The sequence below is a fragment of the Gilbertella persicaria genome (genome assembly GCF_025201335.1).
Source record: "Gilbertella persicaria strain CBS 190.32 chromosome Unknown B0P05scaffold_19, whole genome shotgun sequence".
NCBI classification, from domain to species: domain Eukaryota; kingdom Fungi; phylum Mucoromycota; class Mucoromycetes; order Mucorales; family Choanephoraceae; genus Gilbertella; species Gilbertella persicaria.
Genome location: NW_026251980.1, coordinates 42,907 through 58,297, shown reverse-complemented (window position 1 = coordinate 58,297; position 15,391 = coordinate 42,907). Strand labels below are relative to the sequence as shown.

The 15,391-nt window shown below is 37.5% G+C and overlaps 6 protein-coding genes across 6 annotated transcripts; 2 read left to right on the top strand and 4 right to left on the bottom strand.

Moving 5' to 3' along the window:
* Positions 1–554: 554 nt before the first annotated feature.
* Positions 555–2,639, top strand: B0P05DRAFT_540900 (cytochrome P450; the record flags this gene model as incomplete). The annotated part of the gene is made up of 8 exons (XM_051578119.1): positions 555–977; positions 1,033–1,105; positions 1,159–1,434; positions 1,480–1,808; positions 1,849–1,935; positions 1,991–2,110; positions 2,155–2,461; positions 2,520–2,639. The coding sequence occupies exons 1-8, from the start codon at positions 702–704 to the stop codon at positions 2,636–2,638; spliced, it is 1,587 nt and encodes a 528-aa protein (XP_051434948.1). The 5' UTR covers positions 555–701.
* On the bottom strand, positions 2,640–5,060 carry B0P05DRAFT_540891 (putative white-collar-1c protein). Its single transcript, XM_051578118.1, has 6 exons — positions 4,818–5,060; positions 4,458–4,758; positions 4,270–4,390; positions 4,158–4,220; positions 2,948–4,092; positions 2,640–2,901 (listed from the first exon to the last, which is right to left on the bottom strand). The coding sequence occupies exons 1-6, from the start codon at positions 5,039–5,041 to the stop codon at positions 2,749–2,751; spliced, it is 2,007 nt and encodes a 668-aa protein (XP_051434947.1). The 5' UTR covers positions 5,042–5,060; the 3' UTR covers positions 2,640–2,748.
* Positions 5,061–5,309: 249 nt separating this feature from the next.
* Positions 5,310–6,505, top strand: B0P05DRAFT_540887 (ankyrin repeat-containing domain protein). Its single transcript, XM_051578117.1, has one exon. The coding sequence runs from the start codon at positions 5,784–5,786 to the stop codon at positions 6,426–6,428; it is 645 nt and encodes a 214-aa protein (XP_051434946.1). The 5' UTR covers positions 5,310–5,783; the 3' UTR covers positions 6,429–6,505.
* On the bottom strand, positions 6,505–7,128 carry B0P05DRAFT_540884 (uncharacterized protein; the record flags this gene model as incomplete). Its single annotated transcript, XM_051578116.1, has 2 exons — positions 6,505–6,720; positions 6,760–7,128. Coding segments are annotated over 2 exons (554 nt in total), but the record flags the coding sequence as incomplete, so codon positions are not given.
* Positions 7,129–7,600: 472 nt separating this feature from the next.
* B0P05DRAFT_540880 (CNH domain-containing protein) lies at positions 7,601–11,564 on the bottom strand. The gene is made up of 7 exons (XM_051578115.1): positions 11,337–11,564; positions 10,664–11,284; positions 8,825–10,610; positions 8,480–8,778; positions 8,147–8,433; positions 7,991–8,099; positions 7,601–7,944 (listed from the first exon to the last, which is right to left on the bottom strand). Exons 1-7 carry the CDS (start codon positions 11,532–11,534, stop codon positions 7,780–7,782), a joined length of 3,465 nt encoding a protein of 1,154 aa, XP_051434944.1. The 5' UTR covers positions 11,535–11,564; the 3' UTR covers positions 7,601–7,779.
* Positions 11,565–12,059: 495 nt separating this feature from the next.
* On the bottom strand, positions 12,060–15,166 carry B0P05DRAFT_509783 (Metallo-peptidase family M12-domain-containing protein). The gene is made up of 9 exons (XM_051575595.1): positions 15,074–15,166; positions 14,609–15,029; positions 14,208–14,569; positions 13,845–14,160; positions 13,688–13,797; positions 13,597–13,644; positions 13,348–13,548; positions 13,158–13,299; positions 12,060–13,112 (listed from the first exon to the last, which is right to left on the bottom strand). The coding sequence occupies exons 1-9, from the start codon at positions 15,129–15,131 to the stop codon at positions 12,182–12,184; spliced, it is 2,589 nt and encodes an 862-aa protein (XP_051434943.1). The 5' UTR covers positions 15,132–15,166; the 3' UTR covers positions 12,060–12,181.
* Between the last annotated feature and the right edge of the window lie 225 nt (positions 15,167–15,391).

Below are 15,391 nucleotides of genomic sequence, written 5' to 3'. Positions count from 1 at the left end.
ACTAAAATATTGAGTGAATAGACAAAAACGTTTTCGAGGTTTTTCATTCTTCTCATACCACTTTTATAGTACAACTGTTACGCAAACACATTCATCCAAAACTATAGTCTCCAACACACATCTTGAGTACTTAAGCTTGTCTATAGCTTCATTTTTTGTCCTGTAGCGTTCAAAAGAAGATCAGAAGTTGTTAAACGAGCTTCTTTCATGACTAATACCCTTTGGTCGAATGGTCGTTTTGGCCGTTTTTACAAGTCGCTTTCTTTGGTTCAAATCAACTTCAAATGTACTCTATATGTTATTAAACATAGTCTGTAGGTATCTTGAGCATCTCTGCGTGTATAAACAGGCTTTGTAGCTCCTATATGTGGTTGTTCAATTTTGTGTGTTTGTCTGTTTTTGTGATGGTTACAACGGTATAATAATGTGATCTTAAAAACTTGTTAAGATTATAAATTTCACTACCCTGAACCATTCAATTGGTGTACTCTTAAACTTTTGATAAAAGCTCATGCTAGGCAGTGCACAGCCTCAAAAAAATTAAGTACTAGTGTCGTTACATCTCTCTTATCATATGTATGCAAATACTTCTTCAAACCGCTTTCATTGGCTTAACGTCATTTATGCATGACCTATATAACCCATAACAGACAAGGGATATTACTCTTTTTTTTTTTCTCTCTCCATTTTTTTTTCTTACTATGACTCAGTCTCTTGTAGACGTTTACCGGGATACGATTCTTCCTCGGCTCACACAACGCAACAAGGCCATTGGCATTGGTTTAGCAGTTGCTCTTACTTTTCTTTATTATGTTCAGGACCGTCTATTGAAACCTCCAAAGCAGTTTCGTCATCTGCCGTATCAATCCTATTTCGAACTCATTCAATCTGTTATTCAAAAGGAATCTTACTGGGATCGTGCATATAGAACAGTCATGCCCAAGATAGATACAAAAGAAAGCTGTGGTTTGTATATGGTATGGAATCAATGGTATTTTCTTTTTCTTTTTTGTTTTACTGATGTTCATAAAGAAACCTGCAAGAGTTGGTTGGCTGTTAATGGTGACAAACCCTAAAGATGTCAAACAAATCTTATTGAAAAGTGGCAAGTTACAGAAAAAGGAGAGATTCTTTTGAGATAAACTCATGGTTATTTAGAACTCTATCCTAAACTTGATATCAGTCGTAAAAATGAACGTACCTTTGTTTCCAAATTTATAGGTGGCAATAGTATGCTTCTTGTCAATGGTGAGAAATGGAAAAGTCAAAGAAAAGTAGCGAATCCAGCTTTCCATCGTTCAGCACCTGTCAAGTTATTCGGTAGTCTCACACAACAGCTTTTTGAAGTGATTGAGGAAAACGATAGTTCAAGAGCAAATGTGGGTGATCTAATGGAAAGGTGGACATTAGATGCCATTGGAAAAGCTGGTTTTGGTAATAATCTACGGTTACTTTGACATTGCTGATTGACAACGATAGGCTTTGATTTCAATGCATTAAGTCAAAAAGACAATGCTTGGGTACAAACGTATAACACTATCAACAGAGGCTTACAAAGCATCATGTTTTTCTTGTTTCCTGTTCTTGATACAAGTTTATTATGGCTATTTCCAAAACGTCAAGCCATGCACCGTGAATTGAATCGTTTTCTTGACATGTTGAACGCCATGATTGTTCACAAAAGAGAGCAGATAGAGAATGGAGACCTTCAGAACAAGGATTTGGAAGAGAATGAAAAAGATCTCTTGACGTTGATGATTGAAAGTGAAAAGAGAGGAGAAGGCATTTTATCGAATCAAGAATTACAGGTAAATGTGAATCACTTTAGCCAATGCTAACAGACATTAGACCAATATTTGTTTGTTCTTTTTAGCTGGCCATGATACTACTTCAAATACACTTTCTTTTGCTATGTATTATCTAGCTACACATCCTGTAAGTGTAAACCTTTTTTTGTTTTATTTTTATCTTATTCATCATTTGTGTGTAGGATATTCAACAAAAAGCAAGAGAAGAGGCTATTCGTGTTCTTGGTGATGCGCCCATGGATATCATACCAACCATAGATCAAGCAAAACAATTTGACTATATAAACCAAGTCATCAAAGAGGTAAACTCATAGCGTCCTGCTTCTTTTGTTTATGGTTCTGCTAGACACTAAGAATCAATGGCCCTGTTGTTGGCCTTGTACCTCGCATTGCTACCCAAGACACATTTCTATCAAACACATTTATTCCAAAGGGTACACCTGTGAGTGTGGATATCTTTGGTCTTCAGCATAGCAATAAAGTTTGGGAACATCCTGAAGTCTTTGATCCTGATCGATTTTCTAAAACTGGAGAAGCATCTGTGCGTGAAGCAGGTGAAGGAATGGCCTATGTCCCTTTCAGTAATGGATCGAGACAATGTATTGGCATGAATTTTAGCTTATATGAACAACGCGTTATATTATCCATGTTATGTAAGTTCTCTTTTTTCTTCTCTCTCTCTCTTTTTATTAGATACTAACAAACATATAGTGAGGAAATATACTTGGACTTTACCTAAAGATTCTATTCATAAGGACAAACTATTAATGCAAGGAAACTTTATTATTGGTCCATACAATCTCGAAATAGATTTTAAAAAAAGATACTAAATCAATAAAAAAAACATTCTTTCTTCTTTAGATGTGCAAAGTGTATTTACATGTGCTTAAATAGATGAATTGGGAGGGGGGTATGCTCAACTAAAAAAAATGTATATATACTATTTCTTGTTCTGTGCCCCTAATGACTTAGCATACCTTAGACCACAAGCATTACAGAGTTCTTTAGGACCATTAGGACCCTTACGCCATTCTGGAGAATCCTTGCGTTGACATTTAGCACACATTTTAGGAAAATCATTCGCTTTTGATTTCTTTGCAAACGAGTCAGTGATGATACGCTTATACTTATCTATTTACCTTTTTTCTCTGTTTATTAGGGTTGGTGTATTTATCCAGTTGTTCTCTAAGACGCTTGTTTGATTGTTGTAATTGATGTAATTCATATTGCCAATTGGTACTTCTAGGTGTAGATAATTCAGGAAAGATATTGTGTCCTTCTGCTCCAGCCAAATTTCCATTAGCTGTAAAACTGCTCATCTGTAAACTATTCGAGTCTTGATTTGTAGGCAACAGTTTGACTTGTAATAAGACAAAAGAAGAACCGTGCGTTGCATCACCAGGATAAAATGTACTGAGTACACGTACATATGTTCCCTTAGCATTCAGAAATGTGTGTGGCACCTTGACAATACCACCTTCTTTAACAATCTCCAATGCCTTTGTGATATCAGTCACTGCGCTGTTTTCGACATATTGGTAAACAGATTCTTGTTCAAGGGAATCAGAAGTAAATCCTACCACATCTTTGCATGTAGGTGTAACATAAAGATATAAACCAGCTGAACTGAGTTTAGCCCAATATTCTGTGTCTTCTTCAATCGGACTTGCTAAAGAGGGTGTGATTTGATGGCTCATGAGAGAATAAACAGGGCGTTCTCGACCCGAAAGAACAAGACACTTGCGACCTTTACTTTGATCCATATGTAATTTACCTCGACAGTCTATCCAGATATAACCAGAGTACTTGCGTCGGATGCGAAAAAGTAGGTTGATCACTTTATCAGGGTTGATGGTTGTCTCTTTGATTTCACGCATGACGGGAATAATATCCGAGGGATGACAGATAGAGCTCAGTAGATTGCCAACCAGTTCTTTGGGTTCATATTCAAGCATGTCTCTGCATGACTGAGACACGTAAAGAAACACGCCTTTGAGTGATAAGACATGAATGAAATCACAACTTTGGTCTAACAAGACCTTGTTCCATTCTTTCTGAAGCTGATGTTCATTGTTTGAACTGTTGGTAGCATCAAGATCAACTTGAGCAGGGTCTAAGAGGCCAACAATGTCTGGTTTCTGTATGACTGTACTGTTATTACTACTGCTGACATTATTACAGCTTTCCCCATTCTGAGTACTATTGCTACTGCAAAGATTAGTTGGTAATTCTCGAAAGTATTCATCCATTGCAGATGAAGAATCTAACAAAAGTTTGTTGTTACCTATGTGCCACAGTAATAGATATCAATCACATGTGTTTGTAAATATTTTGAGAGGCCATACTTACGTGGAGGAGAAATAGAACGAGGGACATTCATTGGTTGATGATAGTTTATTAAGTAAGTGCCATCTAGACATGGATGAGTGGACTTGTTTCATACTCTTATGTTAAGGGTTACCTTTCATTTTCTCAAGAATAGAGTTAGGCTGTTCTACTAAATCGACTTGTAGACCCACAAAATAATCTACTTGACCATTATCGCCAAAGGTTGGTACGACTGTAACCAAATTGACAAAAGGCTAAAAAGAGGAATGGAGGATTCGTCATGAGTTTGTCTATATTTGTAAATTGAGTTTCAATTGTTACCTGGCCTCCTTTTTTATAATTGATGATACTCGCTTGGTGTTCTCTCCCTTGATTTAATTGTGCTTTTAGATGATAGACAGCCTGATTGTCTGTATGTTGGCGTCTTGAACCACACGTCACTTGACCATCTGGGCTCTGTAAGAAGCGACAATTCTTGCCTACAATCTCTTCATTCTTGTATCCTGTCAATCGTTCAAATGCAGGTGAAGAATAGACAACCGGACAATCATATTGACGAGCATCAGACACAACAAATGAGCAAGATAGATCAATTGGGCCTAACTGAATCTGAGGATTTGGTCTATGCATCATGAGTGACTACGCAGAGTAAGAAAGAAAAAGAAAAAACAACTCATTTACCTATGAATAAGTTTAGATAGGATTTGGATCATGTCAAAACCAGTATTTGAATAGACACCAGCAAGTGCATTACTGGTGGGTGAGGCTGGCTGATTATTGGGTGGCAACTCGTTAAATGTACTGTCATTGTGTGGTACTTGGTTTAGTTTGTCTCCCGTAGTATTGTATGATGGATAATCATTTAATGATAAATTAGACAAATAAGACGCAGAAGAGTTGTTCATGTTTACAAAGAAAAAAAAAGAAAAAAGAAAGAAAATATATATATATATAAAAACAAAGAGTTTATTTTATTTACCTTCATTTTCCTTCTATCGTATTCCTTGCCATTTTCCGATCTACAAGTCTAATTGGAAGAGTTTTTTAGCAGTAGTCATCCAAATCGGGAAATCATGTTCAACGCCCCCCTAGAAATGATAGAGAAAAGGCAATTACAGCATGAACACGTAAAAGCAACTTCCAAACAGACCAAAATGCTTCCTTTTCTTTTTTGAGACATACGCTCCTATTCTGATGTCATAAGATAAAATAAAGAAAAGCTTATTGTTATTCTTTTCTTTCTTTCTTTCTTTTACTTTATAAAATAAAATGCATAAATTGATTAAAGCCATTGATCATAGAGATCAACTAGAAGCATGGGTTCAATATCAAGACCCGGTATTAACTGAAAAAGATGAACATGGGGATACTTTACTACATTTTGCTGCTCGAGCACATAACGTGTCTGCGATGAGATCACTCGTTGATCTCGGTGCTGATCCTGAAGCCATAAACGAACACGGCAGAAGACCTATTCATGAAGCCATTGACTCATTTGATTGTCTCGTTTACCTTGTCAAAACATGCGGCGTGGATGTTAATGCAATGAAGAGAGGTGATTGGACACCTATCATGATTGCAGGTAAAAAAAAAAAAAAAAACTATATGATAAATTAAGAAAAATATACAAAAGCAACCAAAGGGAATATGGATATCCTCAGGTTGTTGATAGAAGCAGGTGCATTACTCAACAGAACAACGCGAGATGGAAGAACCCCTCTTTATCTAGCAGTACAAGAAGGCCATCTAGAAGCATCTACATTTTTAACAAATCAATATCCACCTGCAATCACCCAAGCCACCAATTCAGGTCGATTCCCTACTCAAGCAGCAGCAGCTTTGCCTGATACAAAAATAGCCTATGAACTCACGACCTATTTGCTCTCGCATGCTACTCTACCATTGTCTACTGTATTAGCTCACCGCGACAATTCAGGCAGGAATATCTTGCTGGATTCAGTAGTGGCGCAAAACCTGCCATTGCTAGAGTATCTGTTACTTCATGCCAATGCTGATCTAAACGATACTGACTCATTGGGTCGAAATATGATTCACCATGCAGCCATGATGGGTCACTTGCAAGTACTCAAACTGTTGGCTCGGTTACAAGTAGCTTCAGATTGGAATGCTGTGGATACATGGGATTATTGGACTCCTTTGATGCATGCTTCAAGACAAGGTCATGATGACATTGTCAAGTATTTGATACACGAAATGCATGTAGATACACACATTCAAGATAAACATGGACGAACAGCCAAAGATATAGGTAAAACAGTAATCAAAGGTTGATATACTTACAATCAATAGCTTCTTTATGGCATCATGAGACAATAGTTACTATTTTATAATATTTTATTAAAAAAAAGGGGGGGGTATCAATCTCTAATAGCATGAATTTACAAATGGGACTTTTCTTGAGTTTGGGGAATATACCAAGCCATTTGACTCTCTTTGGGTGTAAAACCACACTTTTCATAGAATGGTATATTCTTGACTGCACAGTCTAAAATGACCTTGTAACAACCATTGACTTGACCAATGTATTTGAGTGCTTCAATGATTCTCAAACCTAATTTTTTGCCTTGATGAGAAGCATCCACAGCGATATCTTCAATATGACCCACAAGACCGTTTTTATGAACAAATTTATGTTCAATCAAGATAGTACCAGTAGCAGCAATACGGTCATTGGTTTCGTCTGTAATAGTAACAGTAAAATCTAATCTAATGAGTGACTTATGTTGATCTCTTTTAGACTTACAAGTATCGTTATGCTTCTTCATGAATTGGAATTGACTGTGCCAACTTTCAGGTGTATGGTTGCCCACTTCAGTCAAGACAGACAAGACATCAAGATAACCTCTTTCATAATCATTGGATCTGAGCGGATAAAGTCTATAACCTTCATGCAGACTGGACTGAACTTCCTTAGAGATATATTTGTCTTCAAACAGACATTCTTCTTGTAAGCATTCAATAGAGTTCATTGTTGTTGTCGATAAGAAGAAAAGAATAAGAAAAAAAAAAGGGAGTTGTTTATATACTTTATTTGCATAAGGGTGTTCCGCGGAAACAACTTGCTCGCGATTTTCCTCGGAGAACTATTTTTATAAATAGTTGCTGTTATGGAATTTGATGTCGTGCACAAATGAAATGCTCACATTTGTCTATTTTTACCTGTCGTTTAGTCGTTACTATATAAAGAAAGCCTCCCCTTTAAAGAAATATAGGGTTGATAAGATCTTGTCATTATCCACATGGAGCGCTTTCAGTATTTCTTTTGCTAATGCAGAATTATCTTGGCATCCTCCTATTTCTATTCGAGAGCATATCCTATTTTCTGTATTCTCCTGAACTAAAAAATAATAAAGCGAAACCAACTTCATAATTCATATATAATTTGAATGTTATAAAACCGCTGCTTGAATGTAATGAAACCTTCCCCCAAAAATAAAATAAAATAGGGTTTATTTTTTTTTTTCATTTAAAAAATCTGAGATAGATTTATGCAGAGCCTAAGAAAAAAAAATCAATTGATACATACGCAAAAGCACAATGAATGAGTGTACATAGTGTTTAACAATCAAAGCATGTTAAGAAAGTATATTATCAGCATGCAGCTGTTCTCTATTTATTGTGTCTATTTGCGTGCAGTTGTTTTCTGTAGTTTCAAGTAAAATATGTTTTGAAGGTCTGGTCTTTTAGCATGTGTCTGACAACCATGAATGTCAACTTCTTGAGTTGGGTTTGATGTATAATAAGTTAAACGCATTTGTTCACCTGGAATGATTTGTACAAGATCGCCCTTTTTTTATGTAAATTAGCGTAGATCTTAATGATTTTATACGTACTGTATCGACATGACGCACCTCAATAAATTGAGGGTCAAAAGCAATGATGTAAGGGTATTGATATACAATATGTTCAGGAGTACCTTCCCACTCACAGAGTAGTGGTAATCTAGAGGGTCATCTTGAGCATGTCATATGTTCAACTGTATAGCTTACCTTTGTGGTCCTCGTTGAACTAGAGATCCATTTCGATTATTCACATAGAACGCAAATTTACTGTAGCATAATAAGAATTTATCGTGTATACGATACATGGCAATCGGCTTAACCATATCTGCCTGTCGATGAACAAAATTAAACTGAGGATCCATCTTGTCTGGTATATCTCTTCCTCCCACACTCAAGTTTTCAGGATCAATAATCTCAAATCCTCTTTCACATACAATCAACAACTTTGACTTGAGGAAATGGATATTGTTTGATTCTGCACCTACATAGAATTCCTTTTTTTTGGACTTGTTAGCTTTGGCCTACATATCGTGAACTTACCTTGTATCTTTTAAACCAAGCATGACTTGATCTATTACTCATGATAAAGCCAGTTTTGTGTGTAATGTATTTTTGATTTTTGGGTTCTCGCAAATCATAAAGAGGTTCAAGTGCTGTAAATATGCTGGAGGTATTCTTTTTCTTTTTATATACAACGAGGTCTCTATTGTTACAAAAACCAACTTGAAAATAATGAATGTGTTGTCCCAGTTCCTGCCCGAGGCGTTCTGGTGGTTTTCCTGACGTTGTTGTCACTGCTGAATCCAACAAGTCAAGTGGATATGCTTTCAATGTCTTGTCTACTTAAACATCAATGATCCTATCTATCTATGTATACCACATTACCTGCCAAGACAAGTAAGACATGATGCTTTTCTAATACAGAAAGTTGGGTCACTCCTTCTGTTGATACTACCCTTCTCACACCTGTGCCAGTCATGCTTTTGATGTAAACACCTGTATCTGTACCAATTACGAGTTTCTTTTCTCCAGAAACACTTGTAAATGGTGCTGTACATGTCACTTTGGCTTGTTTTGATCCAACGCCCGTGGTCATATATCTAAATGAAGCATCGTCCAAACTTACAACTTCAAACACATCTTCGCCAGTTCGCTTCTTTAAAGAGGCCTTGGCTTCCTCTATAGCACTAAGCCATTTCTGCTTTTCCGTCACAGTGCACATAAAACTATAAGTACCGCCACGTTGACCGAGATGTTGGAATGTAAATGTGACTAAAAAGGAGGCTTGGGAGTTGGATCTTAAGCTAGAAGAAGTGGGTGCCTGCGATAGCTCTGTAGCCAAAGGAGCAACATAAAGCATCTGAAGCGGAATGGGCCTTTTCCATACACGATATTCATCTACAGATGCTGCCGCACTTGACTTTCTTGGTTTTGTCAACAATGCCAAATGGTCAAAGATAAACGCATGAATGTCTGTCTTCTCAGTGACTTCGGTGATACCACCACTACGACGCTTGATATCCCCCTGATAATACAATTTTCGATGTGGATCTGTCAGCTTGAGATCTTGGTATTCGCCAGGTTTGAACCGTATCATATCATTGATTTCCAAGATCTGGACACGCTTCTTGAATATGTCTGCCAAAGCGTCCGATTGACTTGCGACTTTTTTCACCATATCCAAACATTTCGACAAGTAAGTATAGTCTGGGTGATCAGGTTCTGTCTTTTTTAGGATAGCATCTAGTAACAAAGGATAACGTTGTAATCGAGTGACCGGATTCAACAGAAAGTGACGAAACGCAAGCCGTCGCATACGTTTACTCTTTTCAGCATGAGCCATGAATTTCTCAAGATCAGGGTTATTTCTTGCTTCTTCTTTGATCAGATATTCCGCAAGAGACACACGGGGGCAGTATCGTGTAAAGGGGTCTTCAAAATACGCATAGTGTTTAATGAGAACATCACCAATCATAGGGATGCATGCATTTTCATACTGTTGTTGTAGGTCCACAAGATCGTCAAACAAAGCTGCACTCACTTCAAGCAATTGTTTGTAATTGCCAAACACTTCATGCACAAATTCCGCTCGTTTCTTGGGTGATGGAATAAGACTCGATTTCTCTGATAAAGGGATCACAATTGCTTCTGCAAGTACCTGTAAGTCCTTTTTATAGACTTGCTCGGAATAAATGAGTTCGTTCATGGCTTCTTGTCTTGCAATTTCTTTTTTTGACAATGTGGCCAGTAATGCCTGAGGTACTTTTTGAGCCCAGGCCATCTGTAAAGTTGATTGAGTGGCATGTTCTGAACTTGAAGAGCGATGTTTGGATGTGATTGTCATTTCAAGTAAAGGATCTTGTACATTAAACTCAAAATCAAATACTTCTGGTTTGTTTGGACATCGGGGTGCATAACAACCTCCTTTGCCTGGTAAACAATCATAGGTATAGCATTCCAAAAGACTGGTGAGAAGACCAGTAGGCACATCATCACTGTCTTCTTGTAATGTGTAATATTCATCTGTTGAATTGAAAAAGGTGCGTTGAATGATTGATTTTTGAGAGTAATGAATAGGTTCAAAAAGAGAAGGTGCTGCTTTCATAAATGCATTGGCCACGATAACACAATAAGCTTCTGGAATACCATCCAATAAATGTTGAAATATTTTCTAGTGAAAAAGAGGTGTCAATAAAAAAAATCATGTTCTCTTTCCTCACTTACGGTGGCTTCTTGTCCTGTGAATGATTCAGGATATTCATTGGCGCAAAACAATTCACGTACATGCTCTAAGCTTCGAACACGTTTAATGAATGCTTTTCCAAGCACAGACATATAAGCGCAAGTTGAAGGAAATGAAATAACAGGTGGCGTACTAGAAGGCGAAGGAACAGAAGAGGAAGAACAAGAAGATCTTTTATGCGGCAATGTAAGCACCGTGGGTCTTGTGGGTGATTGATAAGTGTGTTGATTCGTGGAAGAGGTACTAATGTGCTTCTCATTCAAGAACATAAAGGAAGACGATCGACTTGAGGAAGGTGTATCATCATCTTCATAAGCAGCTGTCTTTTCTTGATGCTTTCGAGTGTCTGTTAGGTATGTATTTACATAATCTTGATGATGAGGTTGGTTTGTCTGTGTATAAAAATAAGTTGTGCTACTGATACCTGGTTCCACAAGCGTGGCGGATGTCGATCGTAATGATCTGAGCGTACTTCTAGAGGGTGGCGTGGGTGGTGTTGCATAGTAATAATTGTAAGAAGGCGAAGAATAAGCATGTTGTAATGTATTGGGAAGCCGATTATGAGAGTTGTCAGTGGTCACTATGTTTTGTCTTTGTTTGGCCTATACCAAAATATGAGTTTCGACAACAATGAATTACATGTCATTGTCTTACAGAGGGACGAGAAGTGACTGTATTGGACCTATTGGTTGAAATAGGTGAAGACTGTCTTTGTGGTTCTTGAAGTGAATGCGAACGTGTGGGGGTAGTGATTGTACCATCTTCATTTAGCTCTGAAATAAACGCATCCACTTCATGCATGAGATTGTTCAAGTCTCCACGCAAAGGTTTTGTATTTGACAATTCAGGCATGCTTATAAATGGAATGACATTCAATTCACAAGTAGAAAAAAGAGAAGAGAAAGACGAAAAAAATAGAAAGCTAATGAGAATCAGCATAGTTTTGTGACTGTCGACTTGAGGACTTTGATTAGAGACAATGATGCAGCCAAGAATGCATGAATTTGTATTAGTTTTGTCTGGTCAGCTTTGATCACAAAGCTCTCCGAGTTTATTATGATTACTTGGAAAAAGAAATGCCTCATTCAGTATTGATATACAACGCTTGGTTTTATTTTTGTACAAATATTCTCTAGTAAAAGAGCAGTACCTCTTAGGCAAATTTGGACATAGCATATGCTCATATAATGTCCAGCCTTTACTGAGCGGTTGCTCTGAAGGGCACTGAAGATCAGTTGCTTAAGTTACTGGATACAATACTACATCTTTTATTTTTACTTTTGCATTTAAAGATGTTCCATTTTAAACATGTCTTTATGAATAAAAACGAGGCTAACATTACCAAAAAGCATCTAATGTTCCAATCAAATGACGTTTGTATATATAAAAAAGAGTATGTGATATACTTTATTGTATTGATATGCAATAAAATTTGGTAAATAAACAAGGATATTTTATACACACAAAATAAAATACATGAAAAATTGACATGATACAAATTAAATGACACCTTCATTGTAGGGTCTGTTTCCCATTGGTATGCTTCCATGTTGTGGAGGTGCTGGTGTAGGTGAAGGTGAAGACACTTGATTGTAATTGGGTGCAGGTGAGCCAGGCAAAGGAGTACTTGGCGTATGATTGTTTTGCCAGTTGTTTGCATTATTTAATTCATAAGCATCATGGTGTGGCGTTGTTTGGGAATAAGCAGGCACAGGTTGTTGAGGATATTCGCGACTTCCAGGTGGACCATTGTATAATGCAGGATCAACCCAACCGTTTGGAGGAGGTGCATAATAAGGCTGTTGTGGTGGTGGAGGAGGTGGTGGATAGTAAGGTTGTGGTCCAGCACTGTATTGTGGATATGGTTGTTGTTGTCCGGGAATAGTATAGATTGTTGTCTTGCCAAGATTGTTGTAACCATCTGGATAAGAGTAACAACAACAGCGGAAGAGACAGAACAATAAAAGTAAGCCAACGACAACAGCTACAGGGATAACAATGTACAAGTGACTATTAATCCAGTTCAATGCATTGTTGCCAAAATTGCTTTCATCACAGGATCCACTCTTACAGACGCCACCAATACCACAGGGAGTACCGTCCATAAAGTTACCAGGGAAAATAATACAGGACAAGGCAGACGAAGGGTTTTGGCAAGACATGGCACAGCCGTTATCTGCACCGCACGACTTTTTGATGTTGCTCGTCGTACCACGAGCCACACATTGAGCATCACGCGAAGTGCATTGGCCTGAGGCACATTTCATGCCGTTGCTGCAACTTGTGAGATCATCTTTGTATTTATCACTAGGACAATCGCCTGATGTTCCTGAACATACTTCGGCAACATCACATTCACCAGAAGCAGGACGACAAGTGTAGTTAGCAGGCCTTAGCTGACAGTTGTTACAACAAAGATCATTAAAGTCACTATAGATGGTTTGTGTCTTGTTCTTTATATAATGTAGTACTTACTCGCACACAGCACCTGATTTAAATTTACAAGTAGCAGAATCACAGCAGTTACTTGCTTGTCCACCTGTATCACAATCTTCTCCTGTCTCCTTGATACCATTGCCGCACATTTGTAGAGTAGTGACATTTCTACTTCCAGGCTCTATATAGAACATATATAAGCAAAACACAAATCTGATCTTTTCTTTACCTTCTAAACAAGATAAATAGTTTGGCATAGCAGTACAGATAGTGGTAATACTACATGGACTGAAAGCATCAGATGATGCATTGCTGGTAGGATTCATAAAATATCTTCCTCCTGCATCACATTGCGTACTACTATAAGGACAACATTGACAACTGGTTCCTGAACATGGACAATTCTGTGAGGTACAATCGTGAATAGCACCTATTTCAAACTCAATAAGATTTCATTCTCAGTATAATATAGACATACCAAAGCCATGGCCAATTTCATGAGCAACAACTTTCCATTCATCGCGAACTTGATAAAAATGAGTTATGTGTTCATAAAAAGAGTCACTTACTAATGGAGGAAACACCCGTGCCTGAAGTGTATTCGCCACTTGAGCTTGAACGAGTTGTACCAGTGTTACACACTTGTGACATCCAAGCAATTCCTACTTCGGGACCAGTCCTATTTTCCAAAGATAAGTATCACAAAAAAGAAAACAGTTTACATACGCGCAATTTGTCATCAAGTGCCATAGACCAGCACCATCATCACCAATGTTGCCTCTCCAACGACTGAAATCACTTAAACGACTTGAGATTGAATATCCTGTTGAACATGCTTGATTCCAGTTGACTGAAGATACAGGAGTAGAAGGACAAGTAGAATCCATAATGGTAATATTAATCAAGCCGATATTTACATTGAATGTCGAGCCATAGACGTTGCTGACTGAATTCCAGTCATTAATAATCTGCATACGAGCCTTGTCTGCATTTTGATAATATTTAACATAGGTACAATCTGCTGCTGCACCCATATACAAGACTACACAATGATAAGTATATCCTGCAGAATCATTATATCTACTTTACTTTTTTTGGTAGTTGGACAACCAGTAGGAGGCGCTCTCTTCACAAGCGTTTTACCGAAAAGTTTATTCTCCATACCAAATCCGGCAGTATAATCCATATTTATCTCTAATGGGTTATAAATCTTTTCAGATGTGTGTGTCAGTCTATCAAATCCACAGCCACCTGCTGTATTTGCGAGGGGACTGTCTTGCAAAACTGTGTCAGAGTCACGGTATATGATCATATATGCATTCAAGTGCTGTTCAGTGAGTTCTGCATCATCGTCTCTTTTTGTGAGATAATAGTTTTCCCTGAGTTTAACATGATAAGTGTCGCCATACAGTGTAAAAGCACCTTCAAATAAAGGGTGGTCTAAATGATGCCTACACAAATTAAGTACTTGTACATATCTTGTTACTTACTTTATATCATTTCGGACTGTAATTCGGGCCCAGCCCAATATACCCGGTTGATCTTCCATATTGTTGTCATCAAAACCACTGATCCAATAATGGTCTGAATAGATAGGATCAACCACATAACCACGATAGACTCGATAATCTGAAGGATTGATTCTAACTGATTTTCCTTCTTGATGAACAACAGCCTGAGGATGAAAAAGATCATAATTAGGAGACAAATGTAAATACATTGTCTTGTTGTAAGCGTCTACTGAAAGTCTAAGAGAATCATCAAATTGCAGGGAACGGGCATTAGGTTGGTAATGGCTATTGGGTGAAATATCTCGCTTTTCGAAAAATAAAGTTGAACGTGCTGCGATATCCAGTTTTACTGTTTTTATTGGTTCCACCCATAATAATTGTTTATTGTCAACACTGTGGCCTATCAATTTGAAAATTAGAGGAGAATGGAATGGCTTTACATACATGTTACAAATGAAATTGTATAAAAGAATAAACAAAATAGACTATAAGTAGGTCTCATTTTGTTTACAAAAAAGAAAGAGAGAGAGGAGAAAAAGGAGTTTATTTTTTTTATCTGTGTATGTGGCTATTTATACATACTCTCCGCCATTGTAACCGACAGATGACCCTTTTTGACAAATTAGCCTCAGCCTTTTTTCAGCCTTATACAGAGAGAGAAACAGGAGTCAAAACAATTTCTCCCTATATGATTGTTCTGTGTTTACCAGGAATGATACCATTAACCTCAGCTTAGCCTCAAAAACGTCACTAATATCTCGA